Raw genomic sequence first — 24,952 nt, forward strand, 5'->3', positions numbered from 1 at the left:
AGCAAATTAAAAATCCCCAGATGAAAACTAAATTAGAAATACTAAAAATCAAGGGAGAAATTAATAAAATCAAAATTAAAAGAACTATTGAATTAATAAATAAGACTAGAAGCTGGTATTGTGAAAAAACAGATAAAATAGACAAAGTACTGGTCAATCTAATTTAAAAAAAGGAAAGAAGAAAACCAAATTGACAGTATCAAAGATGAAAAGGGAGACCTCACCTCTAATGAAGAGGAAATTAAGGCAATCATTAAAAACTATTTTGCCCAATTATATGGCAATAAATATAGCAATCTAGGTGATATGGATGAATATTTACAAAAATATAAATTGCCCAGATTAACAACAGAAGAAATAGAATACCTAAATAATTCCATATCAGAACAAGAAATTGAAGAAGCCATCAAAGAACTCCCTAAGAAAAAATGGCCAGGGCCTGATGGATTCACAAGTGAATTCTATCAAACATTCAAAGAGCAACTAATCCCAATACTATACAAATTATTTGATATAATAATCAAAGAAGGAGTCCTACCAAATTCCTTTTATGACACAAATATGGTACTGATTCCAAAGCCAGGTAGATCAAAAAAAGAGAAAGAAAACTACAGACCAATCTCCCTAATGAACATAGATGCAAAAATCTTAAATAGAATACTAGCAAAGAGACTCCAGCAAGTGATCAAGAGGATCATCTACCATGATCAGGTGGGATTTATACCAGGAATGTAAGGATGGTTCAACATCAGGAAAACCATCCACATAATTGACCATATCAACAATCTAACAAACAAAATTCACATCATTATCTTAATAGATGCTGAAAAAGCCTTTGACAAAATACAGCACCCATTGCTATTGAAAACACTGGAAAGTCTAGGAATAGAAGGACCTTTCCTAAAAATAATAGACAGTATATACCTAAAACCATCAACAAGCATCATATGTAATGGGGATGGATTAAAAGCCTTTCCAATAAGATCAGGAGTGAAACAAGGATGCCCATTATCTCCTCTATTATTTAACATTGTACTAGAAATATTAGCAGTAGCAATTAGAGAAGAAAAAGAAATTGAAGGTATCAAAATGGGCAATGAGGAGTCTAAGCTATCACTCTTTGCAGATGATATGATGGTCTACTTAAAAAATCCTAAAGAGGGGGCAGCTGGGTAGCTCAGTGGAGTGAGAGTCAGGCCTAGAGACAGGAGGTCCTAGGTTCAAACCCAGCCTCAGCCACTTCCCAGCTGTGTGACCCTGGGCAAGTCACTTGACCCCCATTGCCCACCCTTACCAATCTTCCACCTATGAGACAATACACCAAAGTACAAGGGTTTAAAAAAAAAATTAAAAAAATCCTAAAGAATCAACTAAGAACCTTGTAGAAAAAATCAACAAATTTAGCAAAGTTGCAGGATACAAAATAAATGCACATGAATCATCAGCATTTCTATATATTTCTAACACATCACAACAGCAAGAAGTAGAAAGAGAAACACCATTTAAACTCACCCTAGACAATATAAAATACTTAGGAATCTATCTACCAAAACAACCACAGGAATTATATGAAAACAATTACAAAACACTTTCCAAACAATTAAAACTAGATCTAAACAATTGGAAAAATGTTGATTGCTCATGGGTAGGACAAGCTAACATAATAAAAATGACCATTCTACTCAAATTAATTCACTTATTTAGCGCCATACCTATCAAACTACCAAAAAACTTTTTTACTGAATTAGAACAAACTATAACAAAGTTCATTTGGAAGAACAAAATATCAAGAATATCAAGGGAAATAATGGAAAAAAAAATGTGAAGGAAGGGGGCCTAGCAGTACCAGATATTAAACTATACTATAAAGCAACAGTCATCAAAATGGTATGGTGCTGGCTAAGGGACAGAAGGGAGGATCAGTAGAATAAACTTGGGGTAAATGACATCAGCAAGACAGTGTATGATAAACCCAAAGAGCCCAACTTTTGGGACATGAATCCACTATTTGACAAAAACTGCTGGGAAATTTGGAAAACAATATGGGAGAGATTAGGTCTAGATCAACATCTCACACCCTACACCAAGATAAATTCAGAATGGTTGAATGACTTGAATATAAAGAGGGAAACTATAAATAAGTTAAGTGAACACAGAATAATATACTTGTCAGATCTCAGGGAAAGGAAAGATTTTAAAACCAAGCAAGAGTTAGAGAAAATTACAAAATGTAAAATAAATGATTATAATTATATTAAATTAAAAGGCTTTTGTACAAACAAAAACAATGCAGCCAAAATCAGACAGGAAACAACAAATTGGGAAAAAATCTTTAAAACAAAAAACTCTAACAGGGGTGTAATTACTCAAATATACAAGGAGTTAAATCAATTGTATAAAAAATCAAGCCATTCCCCAACTGATAAATGGGCAAGAGACATGAATAGGCAATTTTCAGATGAAGAAATCAAAAGTATCAACAAGCACATGAGAAAGTATTCTAAATCTCTAATAACTAGAGAAATGCAAATCAAAACAGCTCTGAGGTATCACCTCACATCTAGCAGATTGGCTAAAATGAAAGAAGGGGAGAGTAATGAATGTTGGAGGGGATGTGGCAAAATTGGGACATTAATGCATTGCTGGTGGAGTTGTGAACTGATCCCACCATTCTGGATGGCAATCTGGAACTATGCTCAAAGGGCTATAAAAGAATGCCTGCCCTTTAATCCAGCCATACCATTGTTGGGTTTGTACCCCAAAGAGATCACAGATAAACAGACTTGTATGAAAATATTTATAGCCGCTCTTTTTGTGGTGGCAAAAAACTGGAATAATAAGAGGATGCCCTTCAACTGGGGAATGGCTGAACAAATTGTGGTATATGCTGGTGATGGAATACTATTGTGCTCAAAGGAATAATAAACTGGAGGAATTCCATGTGAACTGGAAAGACCTCCAGGAATTGATGCAGAGTGAAAGGAGCAGAGCCAGAAGAACTTTGTACACAGAGACCAATATGTGGTAAAATTGAATGTAATTAAATGTTAATTAAATAAAATATAAATTGTAAAAAGGAGTCATGTGAACTCTACTGACCATTGTTTTTAGCAATTCCAGAAAATTTCTTTGATGATTTCCTAAAATAAAATATTCGAATTATTTTCTTTTTCTAAGTTCTTTTAGGTACTTTGTTTTTAGATAAGAACATCAGGATTCCTAGTACTATGGTATTGTGATTTATCTTTGATGTCTGTCACTTAAGTCTGTGTTTTTCAATAGTTTTCTTAATTCAGCAGTGTTTTTAACCTTATAATTACATCTTTCCTGCATACCATTCCATTGTCCTCTATAGTAAATCTTTTGCTTGTTACATTTTTGAGGTCTTTGATTGTAGTATCCATATTTATCACTCTCTCCATTATTTCTTTACATTCTTTTTTATTGCTTAACTCACTTTCATTTGATTTTCTTCTTTAGATTTTTTTGGACCTATGATTTTCTTAGTATTGGTGATTCCTGTTTTTCTTCTATTTACCACAAGAAGGTCAAAAGGCTAATATCTGACTTGCTTTATTTCTTTGGTATTAATCCTTCCTATGCATGCCTCTACATTAGATAATTAATATACTATAGTAATTAAAGGAAGATTCTAAGTCAATCCCAAAAAATCAGTTGATGAAATAATAAATCATAGATTAGTATATTTTTAAACTTAGAAGAGCTGGTAGAGGTCCAACCTACCTCCCCTTATCTTACGCATGAATAAAATGAGTTTAGCAACATTAAGGGTTTTCCTTGGGTCATATGCTTACTAAGTATCAAAAGCAGGTTTGGAATTCAAGTCTTCTTGACTTAAAGTTCAGGTTTCTACCCATTAGCTCTCTCGACTTATAAAAATGTTAGACACCATAGAAGAATTGATAACACAAATTACCCCAAAAAATTAGCTTGGTAAAAAAAAAAAAGGACAAATGGATAATGAGAATAAAACCTAAGAACAAGCCCAGCATGTCACAGAATTTTAAAACCAATTTATGGCAATGAAAAATAAATACTTGGAAGATAAATCAAAAAGATCAACTTAGATTAATCTGAGTACTAGAAGATGTCAAAAGGAAAATAAAACTCAGGTCATATTTGAAGAAATAATAGAAAATTCCCCAGAATACTAAAGAGCAAAGAATATTCCACAATTAGACAAAATTTACTGAAACCTAATGTGTATAGACTTAAAATTCAAATATCAAAACCATACAATGTTTAACTTCTGAATAAAAAAGGTGAATAAAGAGGAAAGAATAAATTACTTCTTTTAAAAAAAAACCCTTACCTTCCATCTTAGAATCAATACTGTGTATTGGTTCCAAGGCAGAAGAGCAGTAAGGGCTAGGCAATGGGTGTAAAATGATTTTAATCTAGAACCTCCCATCTCTAGACCAGGCTCTCAATCCACTGAGCCACCCAGCTGCCCCCAATAAATTACTTCTGTAAAATTATCAATTAGAAATCTCTACAGAATTATTAGTGGTAAAATGGATTAATGATCAATAGTCTTCACAAGATTAAAAGATAATGGTTTTGGACAGAAAACCAAAAATTAAACAAACTTGGACATTTTGATTGAGGGCAGAAAAATGTCATAAGCAAATCAATTTGAAGATTTCATTTAAATCACTAAATTGAAAAGACCTACACAAAAAATCAGACAGGAACTCCACATCAATGGAAATAGGTTAACTCAATAGTAACAAAATAGAATAATTTTAAAAAATTAAAACACTGAAGTACACCCTAAAATGGTGCTTATTATGACTCATAAAGAGTATAGAGTTTATATGTATATTTTTAAACATTTGTTATATATACTAAGTTCTTACTTTACATATACTAAGTATATATTTTACTAATATCTTATTAGTGTTATGTACGTTGATGTTAGCTTTTAACAAAAAAAGACATTTTAATGTATAAGAATATAACAAAGGAAAATGGGTTTGTAGGAAGGGGGGTGATCAGGAGGTTTGGGGGTATAGTTGTTTACCCCCTAAACAGATGGACCTTTTCTCCCACTTTGCCACACCTCCCTACTGGAAGACAAAATGGGGTTCCCAGAGAAAACGAGAGACTCCTGCTGATCGTGCTGAGGTGTGAAGTTTAAAGAAATGATATCTCCACAAGGGGAAATGAGTGTAACCCCAATAAGATGTTCATGCAGGCTGAGATAAACAGAAGCCTCCCCTTAGGGCACAGCAGGAGATCAGGCTAAAAATGGTGGCAGGCTTGCCTCAACCCCCTCGTTCTGCCTGCCACCTATAGAGTACACTCTGATCTGACTAGATAAAACTGAAAAGGTTTATTATAGGAATAACTAATCAAGGGAACTAAAGATAGGGTGCACAGGAAAGGGGGTGCAGGTAATTCCCTATGTCCCCTTGTGATAATGAGATTAAATCTACCTTGCCCATTCTTAAATCTAATCACCAAAAGTGTAAACAACTCCACTTAATTCTCAAGTGGGGAGGTCTGTGACCCACGTGTGCAAAAATGGGTGATGAATCAGAATTGACTGACTGCCCCCTAGGCAGACCTAAGAAAAGCGTGTGTTGTGATTGGACACATAAACTAAGAGGAAAGCACAGAAAGTGAAGAAAGAAATGGCCTGGATAAATTAAGAGAACTTCCAGGGCTTGCCCTTTGGGCTCTTGTTTGTGTCTTGGACCTAAAGGACCTCTTTTTGTTCATGATTTGTACCTGGAGGAGCACTGGACCTAGGACCCTGAGACCTTGGTGAGACTGTTCTTAAATCTTTCCCTTAGAACTACACATGGTGAGTGTAAAGACTAAATCTTCCTGAACTTCTCTAAAGGAACTTCCCTTTCAAAAGAGACTCTGTGTCACCTCTGGGGCCCTTCAGCTTTCTGGTCTTGGGCTCAAAGCTGAGCCTCCCTTGACTGAGGACTAATTAGATCTGGCTGGGTTAAACTAGGGGGCCAGAGCAAATTACCTGGTGTGTTAGATTACTTATCTTATCTTATCCTCTTTCTAATTTTCTTATTTTCTCTTCCTCTCCTCATTTGTAAATAAACTTCCATAAAAGTCATTTTGACTTGAGGTTATCCTTTAACTGGAGATTAAAAATTATTCAATTCCCTGGTTACCAAACCTTTTAATATTCACCCAACCAAAACCCCTTTTTACCCCTTACACTGTTCAGTCCTTGACTGTCTAGGGTACCCACAGTTATTTCTGTGTTCCCCAAAATCACAGCTTCACTGACCTAAATCCCAAACTAGTAATCCTACAGTTAAGTATTGTTATTAACTAGAGGAAATATTGAGGGGCAAAGCCCAAGGCAATTTGAGGGTCAGCTCCCCACAGAATTCCAGACACCCCTCACCAACACTGAGGAATCTGTTGTAATTCAAGTGTGTTCAGGAACCAATATAGATCATGGGAAATAAACAATCTTCTCTTAAAGTTTGAAGAAACTCCCCAAAGTTCACCTTAAGGGTCACACAGCCCCAAAAAACCTCCTCCCATCAGAACTGAAAACCTCCAAAGCTTGAATCAGTTGGTTCTCTTTCCCAGAAGTCCTTGCTTCCAGCCCAACTGTTACAGGAATCTTCTTTCCTCTGTGTTCCATCTCTCAGGGTTCCAAAAATGCCTTGCTTAGCCTTGCTTCTTACAGGTTGAACAAAAAAAGAAACCCTCAGAGAGTTCAACTTTAAATGTTTGCTTTGTTAATCTAGATGGAATGCTTTAGTAGCTGACTACAATTAAGAAAAACAGTTTCTGACAGATGCTGGACCTGTTCTTGTGTATTTAAATTATAGTTCAGTGCAGAACAGTCACACCCACATTGGGCATTTAGCCTGTTACAATATGAGTTAATAATGGCCACTTGCAAATGACCTGTGAGTTGTTTATATCCCTTTATCTGGATAGCAAAATAAAGAGTAAATGAAAAGGGCAATGATTCCCTGACTAAACTAGTGATGATTATTCATTTTTTAAAGGTAATGGCTAAATAGAACGTTTCATCTTGTACTGTGTGCTAGAATATTTTTCCTTCCCCCTCAATTTCATCTGAGTATAAAGGGAAAATAAATTACTCTGCCTTTGGAATTCATACATAGTGATGAGCAAAGTTGGGGGGGAGGGGGGAAAACTAGGTGACTCAAAAGATAGTGAACCAAGTCTGGATAAAGGAGTTTAAATCTGGCCTCAGGCACTTCCTAATTTTGTGCTGGGACAAGTCACTTAATCCCAATTGTCTAGCCTTTACTGCTTTTTTGCCTTAGAACCAATACTTAGTATCAATTCTAGAAGAGAGGACAAGAGTTCTTTTAAGTATATAATGGCATCCAGATCTATGAGGGTCCTGGGTGACTATTTAGTTCAATTTCTTCATTTTAAAAATGGGGAAACAAGGCCAAGAAAGTGATTTCTCCAAGGTCATATGGATAACAAGTAGCAAAAGAAGGATTTACACCCAAGTGTTCTCGTTCTAAATATATTTATCTTTCCATTACTCTAATCTGCTAGTAGAAGCCACAGAGAATCACAATCAGAAATAGGTAAAAATCAAAGTTTGGTTTGCCAATTAATTTTCATAAACATAATTATATAAAATTAAAAGATTTTCATCACCCCAGGAAACATCAAAAACCAAAATGTGTCAATGAAGGATGCCAGAAAAAACCCAAATGCAACATTTTAAATAAATTTTTATTGATATTTTCTGTTTCTAATATTACCATATTTATCCCAAGTATCCCTCTTTCTTCTCAACCCTGAAAGCTATCCCACATGGAAAAGAGTATTTTTTTAGAGAAGAAAAAAATCAGTACAGGTGATCAATATATTGGAAAATGTCTGAAAATATGTGCAAGTATAATACCTGGGGACCTCTCACCTCTATGAATGGGTGAAATGAGGATGTTTTCTCATATCTCTTCATTTGAGACCTGCTTGATCTTTATAATTTTAATATATTTATTTTTTTAAACCCTTACCTTCCATTTTAGAATCAATACTAAGTATTTATCCCAAGCCAGAAGAGTAGTAAGGACTGTGCAAGTGGGGTTGAGTGACTTGTTCAGGGTTATACAGCTAGGAACTGTGTGATTTGAACCCAAGACTTCTCATCTCTAGGCCAGGCTCTCTATCCATCTAGCTGCCCTGATATAATCACATTTGATTTTTTTTTTGGTATGTATTTATTCTTTCATTTTACATTGTTATAGTTACCATGTATGTTGTTTCCTTGGCTCTGACCACTTTAATCTACATCCATTCATATAAATCAGTGGTTCCCAAACTTTTTTGGCCTGCCGCCCCCTTTCCAGAAAAAATATTACTTAGTGCCCCCATCACATACTATCACCGCTCCCTTACAGTTATTCACTGCCCACCCTGGATTGCTGCAGCACCCACCAGGGGGCAGTGGTGCCCACTTTGGGAATCACTGATATAAATCCTTCCATGCTTCTCTATGTATTCATCACACACATCATTTCTTATAGCAAAGTCATATTTCATTACTAATGTAACATTCATAATTATGTGGGCAATAAATTCCACCATTAAAAGAAAAAGAATTGAACTGCAACAGTGGCTTAATGGATAGAAAAGCAGCCTCAGATACAGGAAGAACTAGGTCCGAGTAATACTTCTGACATACATTGTCTGTGTGACCCTATACAAGTCACATAATTTCTTGGTGTTCCATTGACTCTCTAAAACTAAGAGCAGGTGCTCATCTTCATTAGTACAAGAAACAAGTGCCTTCACTAGCAGTTTCCCATACCAATGAAACCACAAGTCTAGTCTTCCCCACCTACACTCTGAAAAAGGAAAAAAAATTTATAGAATGAATTTTTTAAGTCAATAAATTAACCACTTAAATCTGTCTATTTCTAGAATCTTTAGATATAGACATCATTCCTTTAGTCTCTTTATCTCTTAGTGAGATAAATTTGTCTCTAAGAAACATTTTGGCTGTATTTCAGATTTTAACATATAGTATTCATGTTGATCTTTCTTATCTTTAATACTTATGACTGTAAATAGGCAACACATTGCATGTCAGGAGAGGGATCCCCAAAGACCACAATAGGCTATAACAATCAGCTGAATCAAAAAAGATACAGTTCAATAAAGGTAACTATAAAGTTGCTATGCTTTGGCTCTAAAAATCACATACATTAATATGGGATGGTGGAGATTCAGTTAGAAATATTCATGGGAAATGTGAGGTCTGAATAAGTTCCAATTCTTTGAGAAAGCAACAATGTGACAATAAAGTCCAAAAAGCTAACTTTGTCTTGCACCCATAAAAGCATAGCCACAGAGGACTAACTTCATTGTCCTTATTATTAGTGCATCCAAACTTCAGCAAGTTCTCCCTTCTCAAGGTGGAATGGGGTGAGGGTGGGGGTGGGGGTAGGCAGAGTCAAGAGTCAGTGGATTAGGAGCAGCAAAAACCGAAACCTCTCTGACTATCCTTCCATACCAATCTTTAAAAAGAGCTTCAAAAAAGGCAGAAATCCAAACCTAACAATAAGACAGTCATGGGACTCTCCTGCTAAATACAACTTGGAAGGTAGGCAAAGAAAGTTGATTTCCACAGTATAAAGGAAAGACCAGAAATAAGACTGGGCTAGCCAAATCCCCCTCCCACATCTACTGAGCTGGGACCTGCGATAGGAGAAGGACTGACTATGGGATTCCAGGTTGAAGGCTGCAGCTGCGATGGTACACCTAAGCTTCACCACAAGAGGTTTGGGGCTCTGATGGCAGCTGGCAGGGAGGAACTTGGGGGTGGGTAGGGCATCTAGTTGGGTACCCTCAATCTCCATGGCAGCTGGCAAAGATTTGGCCTCAGGGCAGATTAGCTCAACAGGTCTAATCCAGTATACCAGCAGAGCAAAGAGTAAACTAAAGATTCCCTCCAGGGCAGAGCAGCTCAAATACCCAGATCCAGTAAACAGAAGAGAGAATTTACAGCCCACGGGGAGTGGAGGAAAATAAATGATATGAGTAAACAACAGAAGAAAAAAAGAAAATAATGATTGAAAACTTCTATGGAGATAAAGAACAGAACCAACAGAGGATGATACAATCCAAGGAAATTCAAGCAAAACCTCAAAAAATCTAAAGAATTGGACTCAGGTTCTGAAAGGGCTCAAAAAAGAATTTAAAAATAAAATAAGACAGGTTGAAGAAAAATGGGAAAAGGAAAACAACAGCTTAAAAAGCAAAATAGGTTATCTAGAAATAGAAGGAAATGAATTAAAACAAGAAAATAGTGTTTTAAAAGTCAGAATTGACGAACTGGAAAATGAGGCAAAAAAGTTAAAGGATAAAAATAATGACTTGAAAAAAATGAAAAGAATGAAAAAATAGAAGAAAATATGAAATACCTCATTGAATAAAACAACTGACTGGAAAATAGATACAGAAGAGACAATTTAAGAATTATTGAACTACTCGAAAGTCATGACAAAAAAAAAGTCTAGACATCATACTACAGGAAATTATCCAAGAAAACTGCCCTGATATTTTTGAACAAGAGGGTAAAATAGAGATTGAAAGAATCCATAGATCATCTCCTGCATTAAATTCCTAAATGACAACTCCCAGGAACATTATAGCCAAGTTCAAAAGCTTGTAGGCCAGGGAGAAAATACTGCAAGCAGCTAGAAAGAAACAATTTAGATATCATGGAGTTCCAGTAGGATCTCACAGGACCTGGCAGCCTCCATATTGAAGGACTGGAAGTATTAGAATATGATATTCTGGAAGGCAAGGGAACTGGATTTACAACCAAGAATCAACTACCCAGAAAAACTGACTATATTCTTTCAAGGGAAAGTATGGTCATTTAATAAAATAAAAGATTTCCAAACATTCCTGAAGAAAAGACTTAAAGAGAAAATTTGAGGCCCAAATACAAAATCCAAGAAAAGCATAAAATGGTAAATAAGAAAAAAGAAAAAATTAAGGGCTTTAATAAGGTCAAATCACTTATATTCCTATATGGAAAGATGATATCTATAACTCTTAAAATTTGTTATCATGATCAGAGAAGTTAGAAGAAGTATACATAGAAGGTGTGGTAGAAAGCTGTTTAGGATATGTCCAAAAAACATAAAACTAGGGGCAAAAAAGAGAATAATATTAAGTGAAATGAAAAAAAGAAGTAAAATGGGGTAAAATATATCACTTAAAAGAGCAGGGGTAGGCAGGGGAGACCAATATAATGGAAGGGTGGAAGAGGTTGGTGACAAGTAATACTTAAACCATACTCTCACTGGAATTGGCTCAGAGAACAGCCAGACTCATTGGGGGTATAGAATCATATATTACCTTATAGAGAAGTAGAAGGGGAATAAGAAATGGGGGAGTGAGGAGGGGAGAAACACAAGGGAGGGAGAGGTTGGGGGGAGGTGACCAAAAGAGAATAAGAAGGGAGGTGTTGGGAAGGGGAGTAATATAAGGGAGGGGAAAGGGGGAGACTGATTAAAAGCAAAACCCTGGAGGGAAGGGAAAGAAAGAAAGGAGAAAGGTCAGAATTAAAGAGGGAAGTCAATGTTAAAAAAAAATAAAAAAAAAATAAAGAGGGAAGTCAAAATGGAAGGGAATACATAGACAGTAATCATAATTGTGAATGTGAATGGGATGAATTTACACATAAAAAAGAAGTGAATAGCAGAGTGGATTAAAAATCAAAATCAAAGTGAACCTGCCTAGATCCTTCAAAAGATTCTTTTGACTGCTCTACATTTGATATAAAGTGTTCAGTTCTAGATATTACATTTTCAGGAGGATATTGATAAAGTAGAGCAAATCTGAAAAAGAGTGATTATGTTTGTGGAATGCCCTCTGCATCTATCTCTGTGATCTTCAAGCTTGATTTGAATTAATAGTATGACATAGAAGCCAAAACAGTAATGTAAAAAAAGATGGGGCACCAGGGATGTTAAAATATAATCTAAATTGTTGTGGGTACACACACTGGGTTGAAGGAGAGACAGGACCCAGGATAGGGAGACCAGAGTACACAGCTAAGCTGCTGCTAACTGACAAGAATGGCTGTTGGCCAACTGTCACCCAGCTCACCACTAGGCCAGAGTCTTTGAAACCAGCAGGCAAGGTAAAAGCTTTTAACAGTTTTAATTATGTTCAACTAAAATAAAGGTGGGATAGGGAATTCTACACTAAAACCTAAAGGGCAAAACCACAGGGCAAGGGGAGGACTTGTCTACACTAATTCTAATCTTAGTGACCTAAACAGGCAGGGCCCAAAGAAACAGCACTGGAGTCTCTGGGAGGCTGCTTCAAACCTGGTTCCAAACAGGTTTAAGCAGCACAGCTAATGGGTCTGAGGGTGGCTTTAGGGTTCTCACGGTAATCCACAGATGATCACAGTTTGCCAAAAGCCAAGGTGGTCCAAGTTATCCAAGTAGATAGAGTGTGCTTGAGATGCTGTCCACCAGATTCCAAACTCCTCCTCCACCTGGTGCTGCTCTGTAGGTCTTGTCCACTTGCTAGATGCACCACCACTCAGGATCCCAGGGAATCAGGATGCAGGTCTGAGATCTCCCAGGGCTAGCAACAGTTTGTGCCAACCACTAATGGAGTCTCTCTCAGAGCACAAGCCCTATTTCCTGCTCCTTCATTCCATCTTGGAATGCTCCAGTCCTTCCTGCTAGGTCCAACCTTAATACTTAATTACTAACTAATCTTCCTCACAACAATAAATGTACTATAAGGCTACATTGAGAGGCAGAGTATCCAGACCCTATGTAGATAATAATTTCCAGCACTCTGTACTGGTCAGACTATATTTGAAGTTTTATGTTCAGTTTTGGACACTGAATATATTTTAGGAAAAACATTGAGAACTTGGAGGGCATCCAGCAGAAAGTTGATTAGGATGGTAAATTACCATATAAGAATCTTGTAGAGAACTAGGTGTATATATATTGATAAAAGAGAACTGGGTGAAGGTGAAGGGACCTAATAGATATCCTCAAGTTTGAAGGGGCCTGTCATTTGGAAAAGGAAATAAACTTCTGCTTGACCTCAAGTGAGAATATAAGGAGCACTTGGTAAAAGTTTCAGACTCATATTTAAGCTAAATGTAGGGAAAATTCCTAACAATCACATTCATCCAAATGTAGAATGAGATACTTTGGGAGATTGTAAATTTGCCCTCACTCACTAAAAGTCTCCAAACAAACAATAAATAATCATTATCAGATATGCTATAGAGGAAATTCTTGATCTGGAAAACAATGGGCTAAATGGTTTCTAAGATCCTTTCCTCAGATCCTATGACTAGGATTATGAGGGGACTTGAAACTATGCCATACAAGAATCAGTTGAAATAGATCAGTACATTTATCTAAGGTAAAAGCAAACACAGATGGAAATAAGAACTCTTCAAATATTGAGAGTCACATGGAGGAGAAATTAGACCCATTTTACTTGACCAAAGATGATAAAGCTAGGAAGAATAGGTAGAAATCCAGAGACATTAATTTTAGTTTGCTCTAAAGAAAACAACTTTTTTCAAATTACAATTGCCTGTCCCACCCCCACCCAGAATCACTAAAGATAGAATGTTAAAACTGGTAGGGATTTTAGAGATCATATAGTCCAAGCCATTCACCATTTTATTTGTTTTAGATGAGTTTACTGAAGCCCAGAAAGAATCTGAATTGCCCATGGTTACACAGCTATTGATAAAACTAGAAGTCAAACCCGTTCCTTCAGATGCCTTGCCTGGGGTTCTTTTCACGAAATGCAAGTTATATGGCCAATTGGGGATGCTATAAAAGAAATTCTAGCTTGGATATGAGTTGGACTAGGTGACCTCTGAGCTCTTTTCCACTCTAAGATTCTATGACTCATACATCACTGATGAAAATGTAAATTAGTGAAAACTTTTTGGAGAGCAATCCAGCTATTCATTGCAAATATTATAAAAATAATTGTATCCTTTGCCCTAGTCATCTTATACTTAGAGAAATACTGCAGGAACATTATCAAAAAGGAAACAATACTATAAATATATATGTAATATATATATTGGAATTATTTGAAATTGTGACAAAGGAGAAACAAAATATTGCAAATTAATGAAATTTTATCTCAACTAATCCTTCAAACTATACCCAAATTCTTTAATTCTTCCTCAATTGTCCCCAACTGAAGAACAGTGCTATATAGGCATCAGAGACAAATACACAAATTTAGGATAGAATTATAAAAACAAAAAGAAATTTAGGGCCATTAAACAACATGACATGAAGCCTGAAGAACCAAACGGTCAGCTTGCAAGTTCCCTGTAACTATATAAAACAATATATAGAACTATAATGGTTGGGTATAACTTTTCAAAGAAATCTATATGGTTAAGGTTCTTTAAGATTCTTTAAAATTTTAAAGTAAAATTTAATTTGAAATACTATTCTGCTTGGTTTTGTTATTTATTAAAATTAATTTTATTCTACTTTTCAAAAGAAACATAAGATCCAGGCAGGAACATACAATATATGCATATGGAAATGAAGTTGACATCTCCATAATGTAGACTAGGTTCATGAACCTGAAGAACACATGGAAAAAAAATGGTGAAGAGAGAAAGGTAGATATTGTTGCTGCTCTGCAGGAGAATGTGCTGTTAAGGAGAGGTCTTGAAAGTAATTTCTTTCTTAGAATCAATAGTATGTATTAATTCCAAGCAGAAAAATGGTAAGGGCTAAGCAATGGGAGCTAAGTTACTTGCTCACAGTCACATAGCAAGGAAATATCTGAGGTCAGATCTGAACCCAGGACCTCCCATCTCTGAGCCTGGCTCTTAATGTACTGAGTCACCTACCTGCCCCCATCAGCAGAACTTTTCGAAAATGAAGTCCCTAATCCCCTGAGTGGTAGTCTTAGAAAGCTATCCTAAAGTTGAAGAAGAAGACTTCTGCTTGGAAGAAGGGATGGAAAGGAAAAAAGAAGGCATCTTGGGGATATGTTTCCTTATAATTGACAGCAATTCTGAAATCTAGCCTTCCAAAGAGCAAAGAAATGAACTTGTGAAACCATGAAACCAGCCAAAGGCCCTCATAAAAGAGCATCCTCCTTTAGCCACAAACCAAACTACTCACACTATAGATCTCCCCATTTCTCAGAATTAAACCTTTTCTAAGATACAAAACCTTAGACACTACTCTCCAGGAAAAACCTCTTCTTTTTACTTTTCTCACTTCCCCCTTTGAGGTACTCTTATAAAGATCTTTATTGTTTTCATCCACTCCTCTCTAGGTCACTTCTCTTTTTTCTCAAGTTCAGTGTTTGACTCATATTTGTTTCCTTCCCTCAAAGGAAATTAACTCATTAATTTTTCCCTTTTACATAGGAACTTGATGTTCATTCAAATCACCTGACCACCCAAATATGACCCCAAAAAAGGAAAATGATCAATGGTGAAAGGGATGTGGGACACTAAAACACTATCGGTGGAACTGTGAACTGACACAACTATTCAGGAGAGCATTTTGGAACCATGCCCCAAAATTTTTTTTAAATTGTACATACCCTTCAACCTAGCAAAACCAATACTAGGTTTGTATCCTAAAGAGATCAAAGAAAAGAGGAAAGGACCTACTTGCACAAAAATATTTATTGCAACTCTTTTTATGGTGAGAAAGAATTGGAAACTAAGGGGATGCCCTTCAACTGGGAAAAGACTAAACAGGTCATAGTATATGATTGTAATGGAATACTATTGTAGCATAAGAAATGAAAAACAAGACAATTTCAGAAAAACCTGGAAAGACTTTATGAACTAATGCAGAGTGAAGTGAGCAAAACCAGAAGAATATTGTACTTAGTAACATCAGTATTGTACAATGATCATCTGTGAATGACTTAACTACTCTCAGAGAATCTAAGACAACTCCAAGGAACTCATGATGAAAAATGCTATCAACCAAAGAACTGATGGAGTTTAAATGGCAATTGAAGCATGCCATTTTCATTTATTTCTGTCATGAGTATTTCTATGTATTTGTGATATGTGTGTTCTTTCACAACATGAAGAATTGGATATATGTATTTCATGATAGCAAATGTATAACTTATATTGCTTGCTTCATTGGGGAGGGGGAGAAGGAGAGGAAAGGAGAAAGGAGAAAGGAAAGAATATGGATTACAAAATGTCAGAAAATGAATGTTAAGAATTGTTTTGGTAGGCAATTGGAAATATATATAATAAAGTCTTTGAGGGGGAAAAAGAGCCTAGTCACCCTTGAAACCTCATGACCACCATGTCACACAGCTTTATCTACAAAAATGTCATACTGCACTCAATGGACTCTAGCATTCCTTTAAACTCTAGAATTATGATTCTATGATCTCATCTATGATCTAGGCCACCTTTTTGACCTTGAACACTGAAATTTCATTCTCTTGTTATTTCATCTATTTGACTTATTCTTCCTAACTCTATTCTATGTCCTTACTACACTTCTAGTTTCTGGACCTTTCCCTGTTCTAGTCTGTCTTTGCTGCTCCAGCCTTACTTTCTTCCCTTCAGGAGTATTGACACCATAGCTAACCAACACAATTATACATTCTTTCCCCTCTGCCACATAAGTCATTTGTCACCTTGTCTGAACCACTGTTCATACCCTGCCAATCTCAAGCTTCTGATCAGTTCTACAATACAACTTCTCTGTTCCTCTCTCATGATGCTCAGCAGTACTAGAGTAAGTCATTAAAACCATACTGATTAGGTTCGCTGCAAATTAATGAAATCTAATCTCAACTAATCCTTCAAACTATGTGAAAATTCTTTCATTCTTCCTCAACTGCTCTCTATCATGCTAGGCTCATGAATTTTCCCACAATTACTCTTTGCTGCCAAAGTTTGTAGTATGACATCTCTCTCCCAGTATGTTGACTTTCAGCAGAGGACCTATTTTTCCTCTAAGAAAATAAAAACTATTATCTATGATACCCTTTATTTCTTCTATTCCATAACATATCCCCTCTAGTACTCATCTGTCCTCCTCTCATTTGCTCCCAGCTCAAGGGAAGAGGTGATCCTTGTCTTTTCTAAGAACCATCCTTCAATTTGTGTACTTGATCATCTCTTCTATCTGGCTCCAGTGAATGTCTTATCTTCAGGCTTCCAATCCTTGACTCTTTCCTTACTGTCTACAAACATATTCAGATCTCAATACTTTTTTAAAGTACATTTTTCACCTGATTCTTCCATCCCTCCAAGTTATCGACCTAAGCTTCTACTTTCTCTCATTTCCAAACTCCTAGAAAGTACAATCTAGGCTTAGAGTTTCTATTTCTTTGCCACTTACTCATGTTGCTATCTCTTTCAATCTAAATTCCTAACACATTATTATATTGAAAGTTTACCAACAAACTCTTAACTGCTTTCTGTCCTTTTCTTCCCTGATGTTGTTGCTTCTTTTGACAACATCAAAAAAAACAATGTTCTGTATAGTCTCTCCTCCTTGCTCCTGAGATACTACCAGGAGAATATTGGAGCCAATTCAAATCAGTTCATTACTATAAATTTTTCAGTGTGAGTATTCATACCTCAGAAATTGCCAGATGCTACCAATCAGGGTCTGACTTAGAGGACCATAGTTTGCCCATCCCTAGGCTATCTTGAAGATGATGATGGATAAAATATTAGTTTCAGACTATAAATTCAGACTAAATTTAAATCTATGTTGACCATTACCCCCCCAAAAAAAAGAAGTTTAGCTACTGTTCTCTCTTCAAATTCTTACTATCAGCCCAATCTGAGTCTCTTTAGATGGATCATTTTCATTTATATCTTATTCCAAAAGGCTCTGTCTTATACTCTCTTCTCTCATTACAATGATCTTTAGAGCTCTACTTTACATTGATTTACATTGCAATGATTTTTAGAGATCCACTCTTATAAGTTCAATGATTATCTCTATGAAAATAACTCCAAAGTCTATAGATCCAATTCTAATCCATCTTATAAGTTCTGCCCTACATGTTTAACTATCTACTGAACATTTCTTAGATATCCCACTAGCATTTCAAATTGAACTCTCAATTTTCTTCTGTTCAAAACCCACCCCATCTTCCAATATTTTCTATTTAGTTGAGTTTCTATTTTACTTTAGTTATTTCTATTTTAGATGGCTACCACTATTCTCCCAATTGCCCATATTCATCCCCAGAGAATCATCCTTGAATCTTCTCTCCCCCTCATCTCAGATATCCAATCCATTCTTAAGTTAATGTAATTCAAGAGGCACACATCACAGTGTATATTATTTAGTCAAAGCACTAAGGATTTAAATGCAAAAATGAAATAGTCCCTACTCTCAAGGAGTTTACATTAAACATAAATATCTTTGAAAATATATGCAAAGTAAATATCACTTCTACCTTTATAATATCTTTGGCATACATTCCCTTCTCTCCACTGCTATAGTTTAGGCCTCTATCACCTCTCCTATGGGCTGTCATAATTGTCTCCTGGGTTCATGGTTTCATAAACAAACTTTTTTTCCAGTACTTCATTTTATGCGGAAATGCTCGTGTTTGTTGATATTTGTCAAACACAGAATAACAAAAAAATTTATTTTATTTTATTTTTTTAAGTTTTTATTTTGAATATTTTCCCATAGTTACATATTTCATGTTCTTTCCCTCTCCCCCAAGTCCCCCTAACCCCCCTTAGCCGACATGCAATTCCACTGGGTTTTATATGTATCATTGATCATGACCTAATTCCATATTATTGATAGTTGGACTAGAGTTATCATTTAGTGTCTACATCCCCAATAATACCTCCATCAGCCCATGTGTTCAAGCAGTTGTTAAAAACTATTTTTATAAAATTGTTGACTGCTAATTGGTATTTCTGTTCATAGTTGCTCCCCTCCCTAAACTATATTCTATAGTCCACATCATTTAGAAGATAACCTTTGGAAAAAAAAAAACAACAAACCCTCATCCTCTGTCTTGGAATCAACATCTAGTATTAGTTCCAAGGCAGAAGAGTGGTAAGAGATAGGCAGCTGGAATTATTTGACTTGTTCCAGGTCACACATCTAGAAAGTGTCTAAACCCAGACCTGAACCCAGGACCTTCCGTCTCCAAACCTGGTTGCCTTGGAAAATAACCTTCATAAATCATAAATCTGTCCCTATTACTCTGTAGGTCAAAAAAATTCAGTCACTCATTGATATTTCTATGAAAAAGTATAACATCCGCAGCCTGGCATTGAAGGCCCACAAGTCTGAGCTTCATTTCACATTGCCCTCTTTTGTCTACTCTTTACACTCCTAGCAAACTGTTCTCTTAGCTGTTCCCTAAATGTGGCATTCAACATCCTGTACCTGTGCCTTTAAACAAGCCATCCCCTTCATCTTCAAATTAATTGGTATTATATTTCTTTGTGTACATAGTATATCCCTTGAGTAGGATGAAAGTTCCTCGAGGTCCCAGGGCTAGGACTAGAACACCGTTCTTCTATCTTGTAGCCTAATATTATTTCCATTGCATCTCATCAACTCTGAAGCAGGTAGGGAGCTATGAGTGACAGATAATGACTATGACAAGGCATCAGTTGCTCAGCTTTCTGACACATAGAATCAGCTTTTAAGTCAGTATCTCCCAATGTCATCCTGTACTCCTTAAAGTACGCTGTAGCTATCATGTCAGAATAAAAATCCTGCTATATCTCATCAAGTCAGAGTGGTTAATATGACCCACAGCTAGAAAGAGGGCAGCTGAGTCCTGAGTAAGCAGAAGGCTCTGCCAATTAGTCAGTTAGAAGGAAAAAGTAAGGAAAAGGAAAACCCAAGCCATGAACAAGGAAAGTTCATGCAGGTGCTAAGTGCAGGAGAGGTAGGAGAAATAGAGGCACCCGCATCATCAAATCTAACAATTAGTGTAGCCAAATACTAAAATTAGAAGTGTCTACTTGGGAAAAAATAATTGGCATTTATAGCGAACTTTATAGTTTGCAAGCCCTCTACATATCTCATTAAGAAAAAGGGAAATAGGCAACTAGAAATAGGCCTGAATCAGAATAATCCTCCATATAGATGAAGACAAGGAGGTCGGACTGCTCCAAGACAAGCTTTGGAATGGATGCTATGCCCAATCTGAAAGTTCACTTTTAATAATCTAGTAGTGGTCACAACAACTCTGCCAAATAAATAACATCATGTTTGATTTCCTCTAAAAGCATGTCATGCAGGTGTCAGGATAGATGGGGAAGAGATATTTTCCCAGCTAAGGACATTTCCCAGGACCTCTGGATGAAAGGATCTCAGAACTAGAAAGGATTTCAGAGGTCTCTAGTTCTGACTATAACCAAAGAGGAGTTCCCTCTATAATATCCCCAACAAGGCAAAATCCAGCTTTTGCTCAATGACCTCCATTCAAAGAGATAACTGGTAGTCACTTAGGAAGATGTGTTTTCCCAATACTCTACTTTTCTCGAATTCTGACTGATGGCACATATTCTGTCCCAGATGATCTCACAGATACCTTTCAGGAATGACAGATTCCTGCCTTTCTTCTGCCCAGTCTCTGGCTCAGAGACCCTGTGGGATTCCTTTACTTATCTCAGCCAATGCCCAGAAGGGAGTTGTTATTATGAAGCATTAAAGCATTTTGTAAGCATAATATGAGTTTAATTGCAATATTTTCTGGAGGCCAGTTAAGGCCAGAGAAAGTGAAAACCAGCCTCTTTGCTGAGTTTTCATGTTGTTTATAATTAGCAAATCATCAGACCCTAATTGGCCACAGATGTCTGCAAGGGCTTGCATGTCAGCTCCTCTGCCAGTAACCACAGCCAGTACAAGCAATATGGAACTTCTGTGATTTTTACTGTAAAAGTACAAAAGGTCCCAGAAATCTGCATTAATTAAAAGGGTCTTCTGGTAAGGGATCCTTAAAAATGCCACTAGTCATATTCAGACACCACAGCCACTTTTAAAAGCACCTTTTCCACACTGAAAAGTCTCATTATCATTTGTTTAGTGTCTTTGGCATTTCTGTTCCAAGAAGTTTCTTTGCTGAACCAGGGGCAGAAGATGGGTCACCTAAAAGGAATAACAAACTGACACTTGAATTTAATTTCTTCTCCCTTGAGCACCTCCCTTACATGACAGTGGTTCCTGCCAATGACACTGGGACCGTATCAGTTCCTTTTCTCTCTCATTGCAATAAAACCTCCTTCAGATAATCCTTTCCCTTTCCTCTCTGCCTATTAAGTGGTAGCGCCATCCTCAGCTTGGTGCATTCCTCCATATTGAGGAAATGGCCAGACTTCCTTGTGTTACTTCTCTCACCTGACTCTGTGCCAGCCTTTTTCACCATGCCCCAGCAGAGTAGCATGGGAAAGTGAATGGCCAATGGCAGAAAAGAATTGAACCATACTCCCAGTTGAGCAGCGAATAAATTCTGAACTCATGAAAATGTTCTATCCACTGTGTAATCTAGCTGCCCCTATTTGTGTTCCGTGGGAAGAAAAAAAAGGTGTTGGATATGAACCTGGGCTCAAGGTCAGGGTATGCCGTATAGTCACCTATGTGACCTTGGGCAAATGACTTTACCTCTCTGGGCCTAAATTCTTCATTTGTAAAATTAAGCACTGTTGGAGGTAACCAATGAAGTCTCTTTCAGCTTTAAATCTCTGATCCTACTCCTCTCTGCCCTTTTCAAACCCTAGATGGAGTGATGAGTTCTGTGTATCCACCACTTTTGAGGAGAACCATTGAAAAGCAAAAGCGAATAGAGAGAGAGAGAGAGGACTGGAAACTGTCATATGGGGAATGGTAGAAAGAATAGGACATATTTGTCCTGGAGAGGAGATGTTGTAAAGGGAGCAGGACTTGATAGCTAGCTACAAATATTTTTGAGAGATTTATATACAGAAGATATTTAATTTATTCTGCATTGCCCAGAGGGCAGAACTAAAACCAGTGGTTTGAAGTTAATGGGAGACATATTTAGCTCAGTTTATTGAAAATTTCCCAAGGACTAAAGCTGTCCAAAAATGTAATGTACTGTCTTGAAAGGCAATGAATACCGTATCATTGGAGGTCATCAAATATAAGCTAGGATTTCTTTCCAAAATATAGTAGAGTTCTCATGATTCATATATGGGCCAGTCTAGATCACTGGTTCCCAGCTATGGGACATGGACCTATAGGGTTCTCAAGCTTTGGTACCAGAGGTCCTTAATTCTATATATGCACAAGACGTTATCGGTTTCATGTTCATTTAGTTCCAATAAAATATGGAGCAGAATCAAACCCAACCTCAGCCACTTCCCAGCTGTGTGACCCTGGGCAAGTCACTTGACCCTCATTGCCCACCCTCACCACTCTTCCACCTATAAGACAATATACCAAAATTAAGGGTTAAAAAAAAATATGGAGCAGAAAAAGAATTTTTTTCAAATATATGTAGATGGTGAGTGGTTTGTTTATTTATTTTGGTCCAGATCCGCAACTTAACCAGTGCAAGAAGTTTTTCATTTGGAAAGAACTTTTATGACTACAACTTAGCAAATCCTTTGAAATCCATAATCTCAAAGAGTTTCCGGGCACTGAGAGGTTAAGAGACTTATCCACTGTCCAACAGCTGATATGTCTCCCAGATCTTTCTGACCCCACAGCCGGATTGTAATGGATTAGGATGTACATTTGTAAAAAGCATTGTGATTAACAAAACAAAATGCATTTAATACATTTTAAAATTTATAATAGCTTTTCATAATCATGTGTTTTCTCAAATCAAAAGATACTAATAGCATGGGCAGGCTGCTGAACTTTTCTACATTAAAAAGTGTTGTCATATTTTAAAACATGAGAAACGACTAGACTAGATAACATCTGGAGAACCTTCCAACTCTAAGAATCTATGATCTGTGGCCATAGAACTTTATAGTGTATGGTTGGACCTTGCAATTAGGAAGGCCTAGAGTCAAGTCTGTATTAGCTATGTGGCTCTGGGAAAAGTCATTTAACCTCTCAATCCCTCAGGTGTCCCTTGGGTAACTTTCAAGAACATATCTAATAAGACTTAGCTTTGACAAATTGTAATCTGCGCAATTTTGACACTGAAAAAGTTACAGATACTTTGTTATGTTCACAAGTTAAGATTTTTGTTTTTTTAAATGGCATTGTTTCATTTTGCTGTTCTTTTCAGTTACATTGTTGTATCCATCATTTATATTGTTTTCCTAGTTTTTGATTCACTCCGTATTAGTTCAGATAAATCATTTCTCTAAATTTTTCATATTTATCATTTTATATGGCACAATCTTATCCTATTACATTCACATACCACCATCTGTTTAACCCTTTCCCATTGATGGGGGCACTTCCTTCATTTCTAGTTCTTTTCTGCCACAAAAAAAAAAAATACTACTATCAGGTGCTTTTTTCTGATCTGGACAATTTTATTAAAATAAAAGGAGCAGAAGGGAACAAGGAGAGTTTTGAAAATAAAATACAAGAAAGCAACCTATAAAGAAAAGATATTGAAGCTTTTTGCTAGCATTAAATGTGAATATGACTGATACAAGGATTTCAAAGTTGATATTGGGGAAACTGGTACATAGAACCTTTTGATAACTCTGGAACTGTTTAATGACTGTCTTGCCAAGTTGTGAGTTAGCTGGCAGAATGTGGATTTTGGTTTCTCATCACAAGACAGAGGTGATTTATTTCACACAAGCTTGTCTGCCGAAGAGCAGTAGGCTTGATCAAGACCAGACCACTGAGTGGGCCTTAGAAAAGTCTTCAGAGGTAGATCACAGGAAAACCACAGAGTCTGCCCTGCCAACCAATGCTCGGAAGCTTTGCTACTTGGAAGAGCTTATTAAAGGAGAAGCTCTGCTTCTTAAAATTTCTGGTTAGAGGAATAACTTTGCTGCAATTAGAAGAACTCATTGGAAGAAAATTTATTGCTGCTTAAAGAAACTGATTGAAGGGGAAAATTTAACTACTTTGGAAGAACTGACTGAAAGGGAAAGATTTTACCACCCTCCCTCCCTGCATTGCCATCTTTCATTTGAGAAGTAGAAACTCCTTATGCCAGGCAAAGGAGCAGATATGGAAAACTTCTCCAAATTAAAAGGCTTATAGTTGTCATTTTGCTGAAAGTGTGTTAATACTCCTGTAGCTCAGAAGCAGAGAAGCCAGCAGAAAATGAGGCCTTCTCTGTATCAGAAGAATAGAAACACCTAGAAAAGGAGACATCTTATCCATGAGTAATCTGGAGTGATCCTTTAAATATGGATGTGTAAATCGTGCCTGAAAAAGACAAGACACAAAAATCCAGAGTTGTGAATCACCCCCAACCCAGGCAGATGATTACCCTATTCATAAGGCTCTCTTCCATGGTTCTGTAAGTTTGTGCTCACTCTCTTCCATGAACACTACATACATTTGTGGGCAAAGGTGCCCCAAGTCAACGGGTGGGGTTTTATTATTTTAATCATTCTTGATTTGCTTTTTATTTAACAAATGTTTCTGATTAAGAGTTAATACAGGGGGCAGCTGGGTAGCTCAGTGGAGTGAGAGTCAGGCCTAGAGACAGGAGGTCCTAGGTTCAAACCCGGCCTCAGCCACTTCCCAGCTGTGTGACCCTGGGCAAGTCACTTGACCCCCATTGCCCACCCTTACCAATCTTCCACCTATGAGACAATACACCGAAGTACAAGGGTTTAAAAAAAAAAAAAAAGAGTTAATACAGGGGGCAGTTGGGTGGCTCAGTGAATTGAAAGCCAGGCCTAGAGACAAGAAGTCCTAGGTTCAAATCTGGTCTCAGATACTTCCTAGCTGTGTGACTCTGAGCAAGTCACTTAACCCCCATTGCCTAGCCCTCCCTTACTGCTCTTCTGCCTTGGAACCAA

General features: G+C 36.8%; 1 protein-coding gene across 1 annotated transcript in view; it reads right to left on the reverse strand.

Moving 5' to 3' along the window:
* Nucleotides 1-20,818: 20,818 nt before the first annotated feature.
* The window catches only part of OVCH2 (ovochymase 2), a 163,984-nt gene continuing 159,850 nt past the window's right edge, over nt 20,819-24,952 (reverse strand). Inside the window, exon 25 of the mRNA XM_044681804.1 lies at nt 20,819-20,913. Coding sequence (XP_044537739.1) covers nt 20,819-20,913 — 95 coding nt within the window. The remainder of the gene's footprint in view (nt 20,914-24,952) is intronic.

Source organism: Gracilinanus agilis, chromosome 6 (assembly GCF_016433145.1).
Source record: "Gracilinanus agilis isolate LMUSP501 chromosome 6, AgileGrace, whole genome shotgun sequence".
Taxonomy (NCBI): Eukaryota; Metazoa; Chordata; class Mammalia; order Didelphimorphia; family Didelphidae; genus Gracilinanus; species Gracilinanus agilis.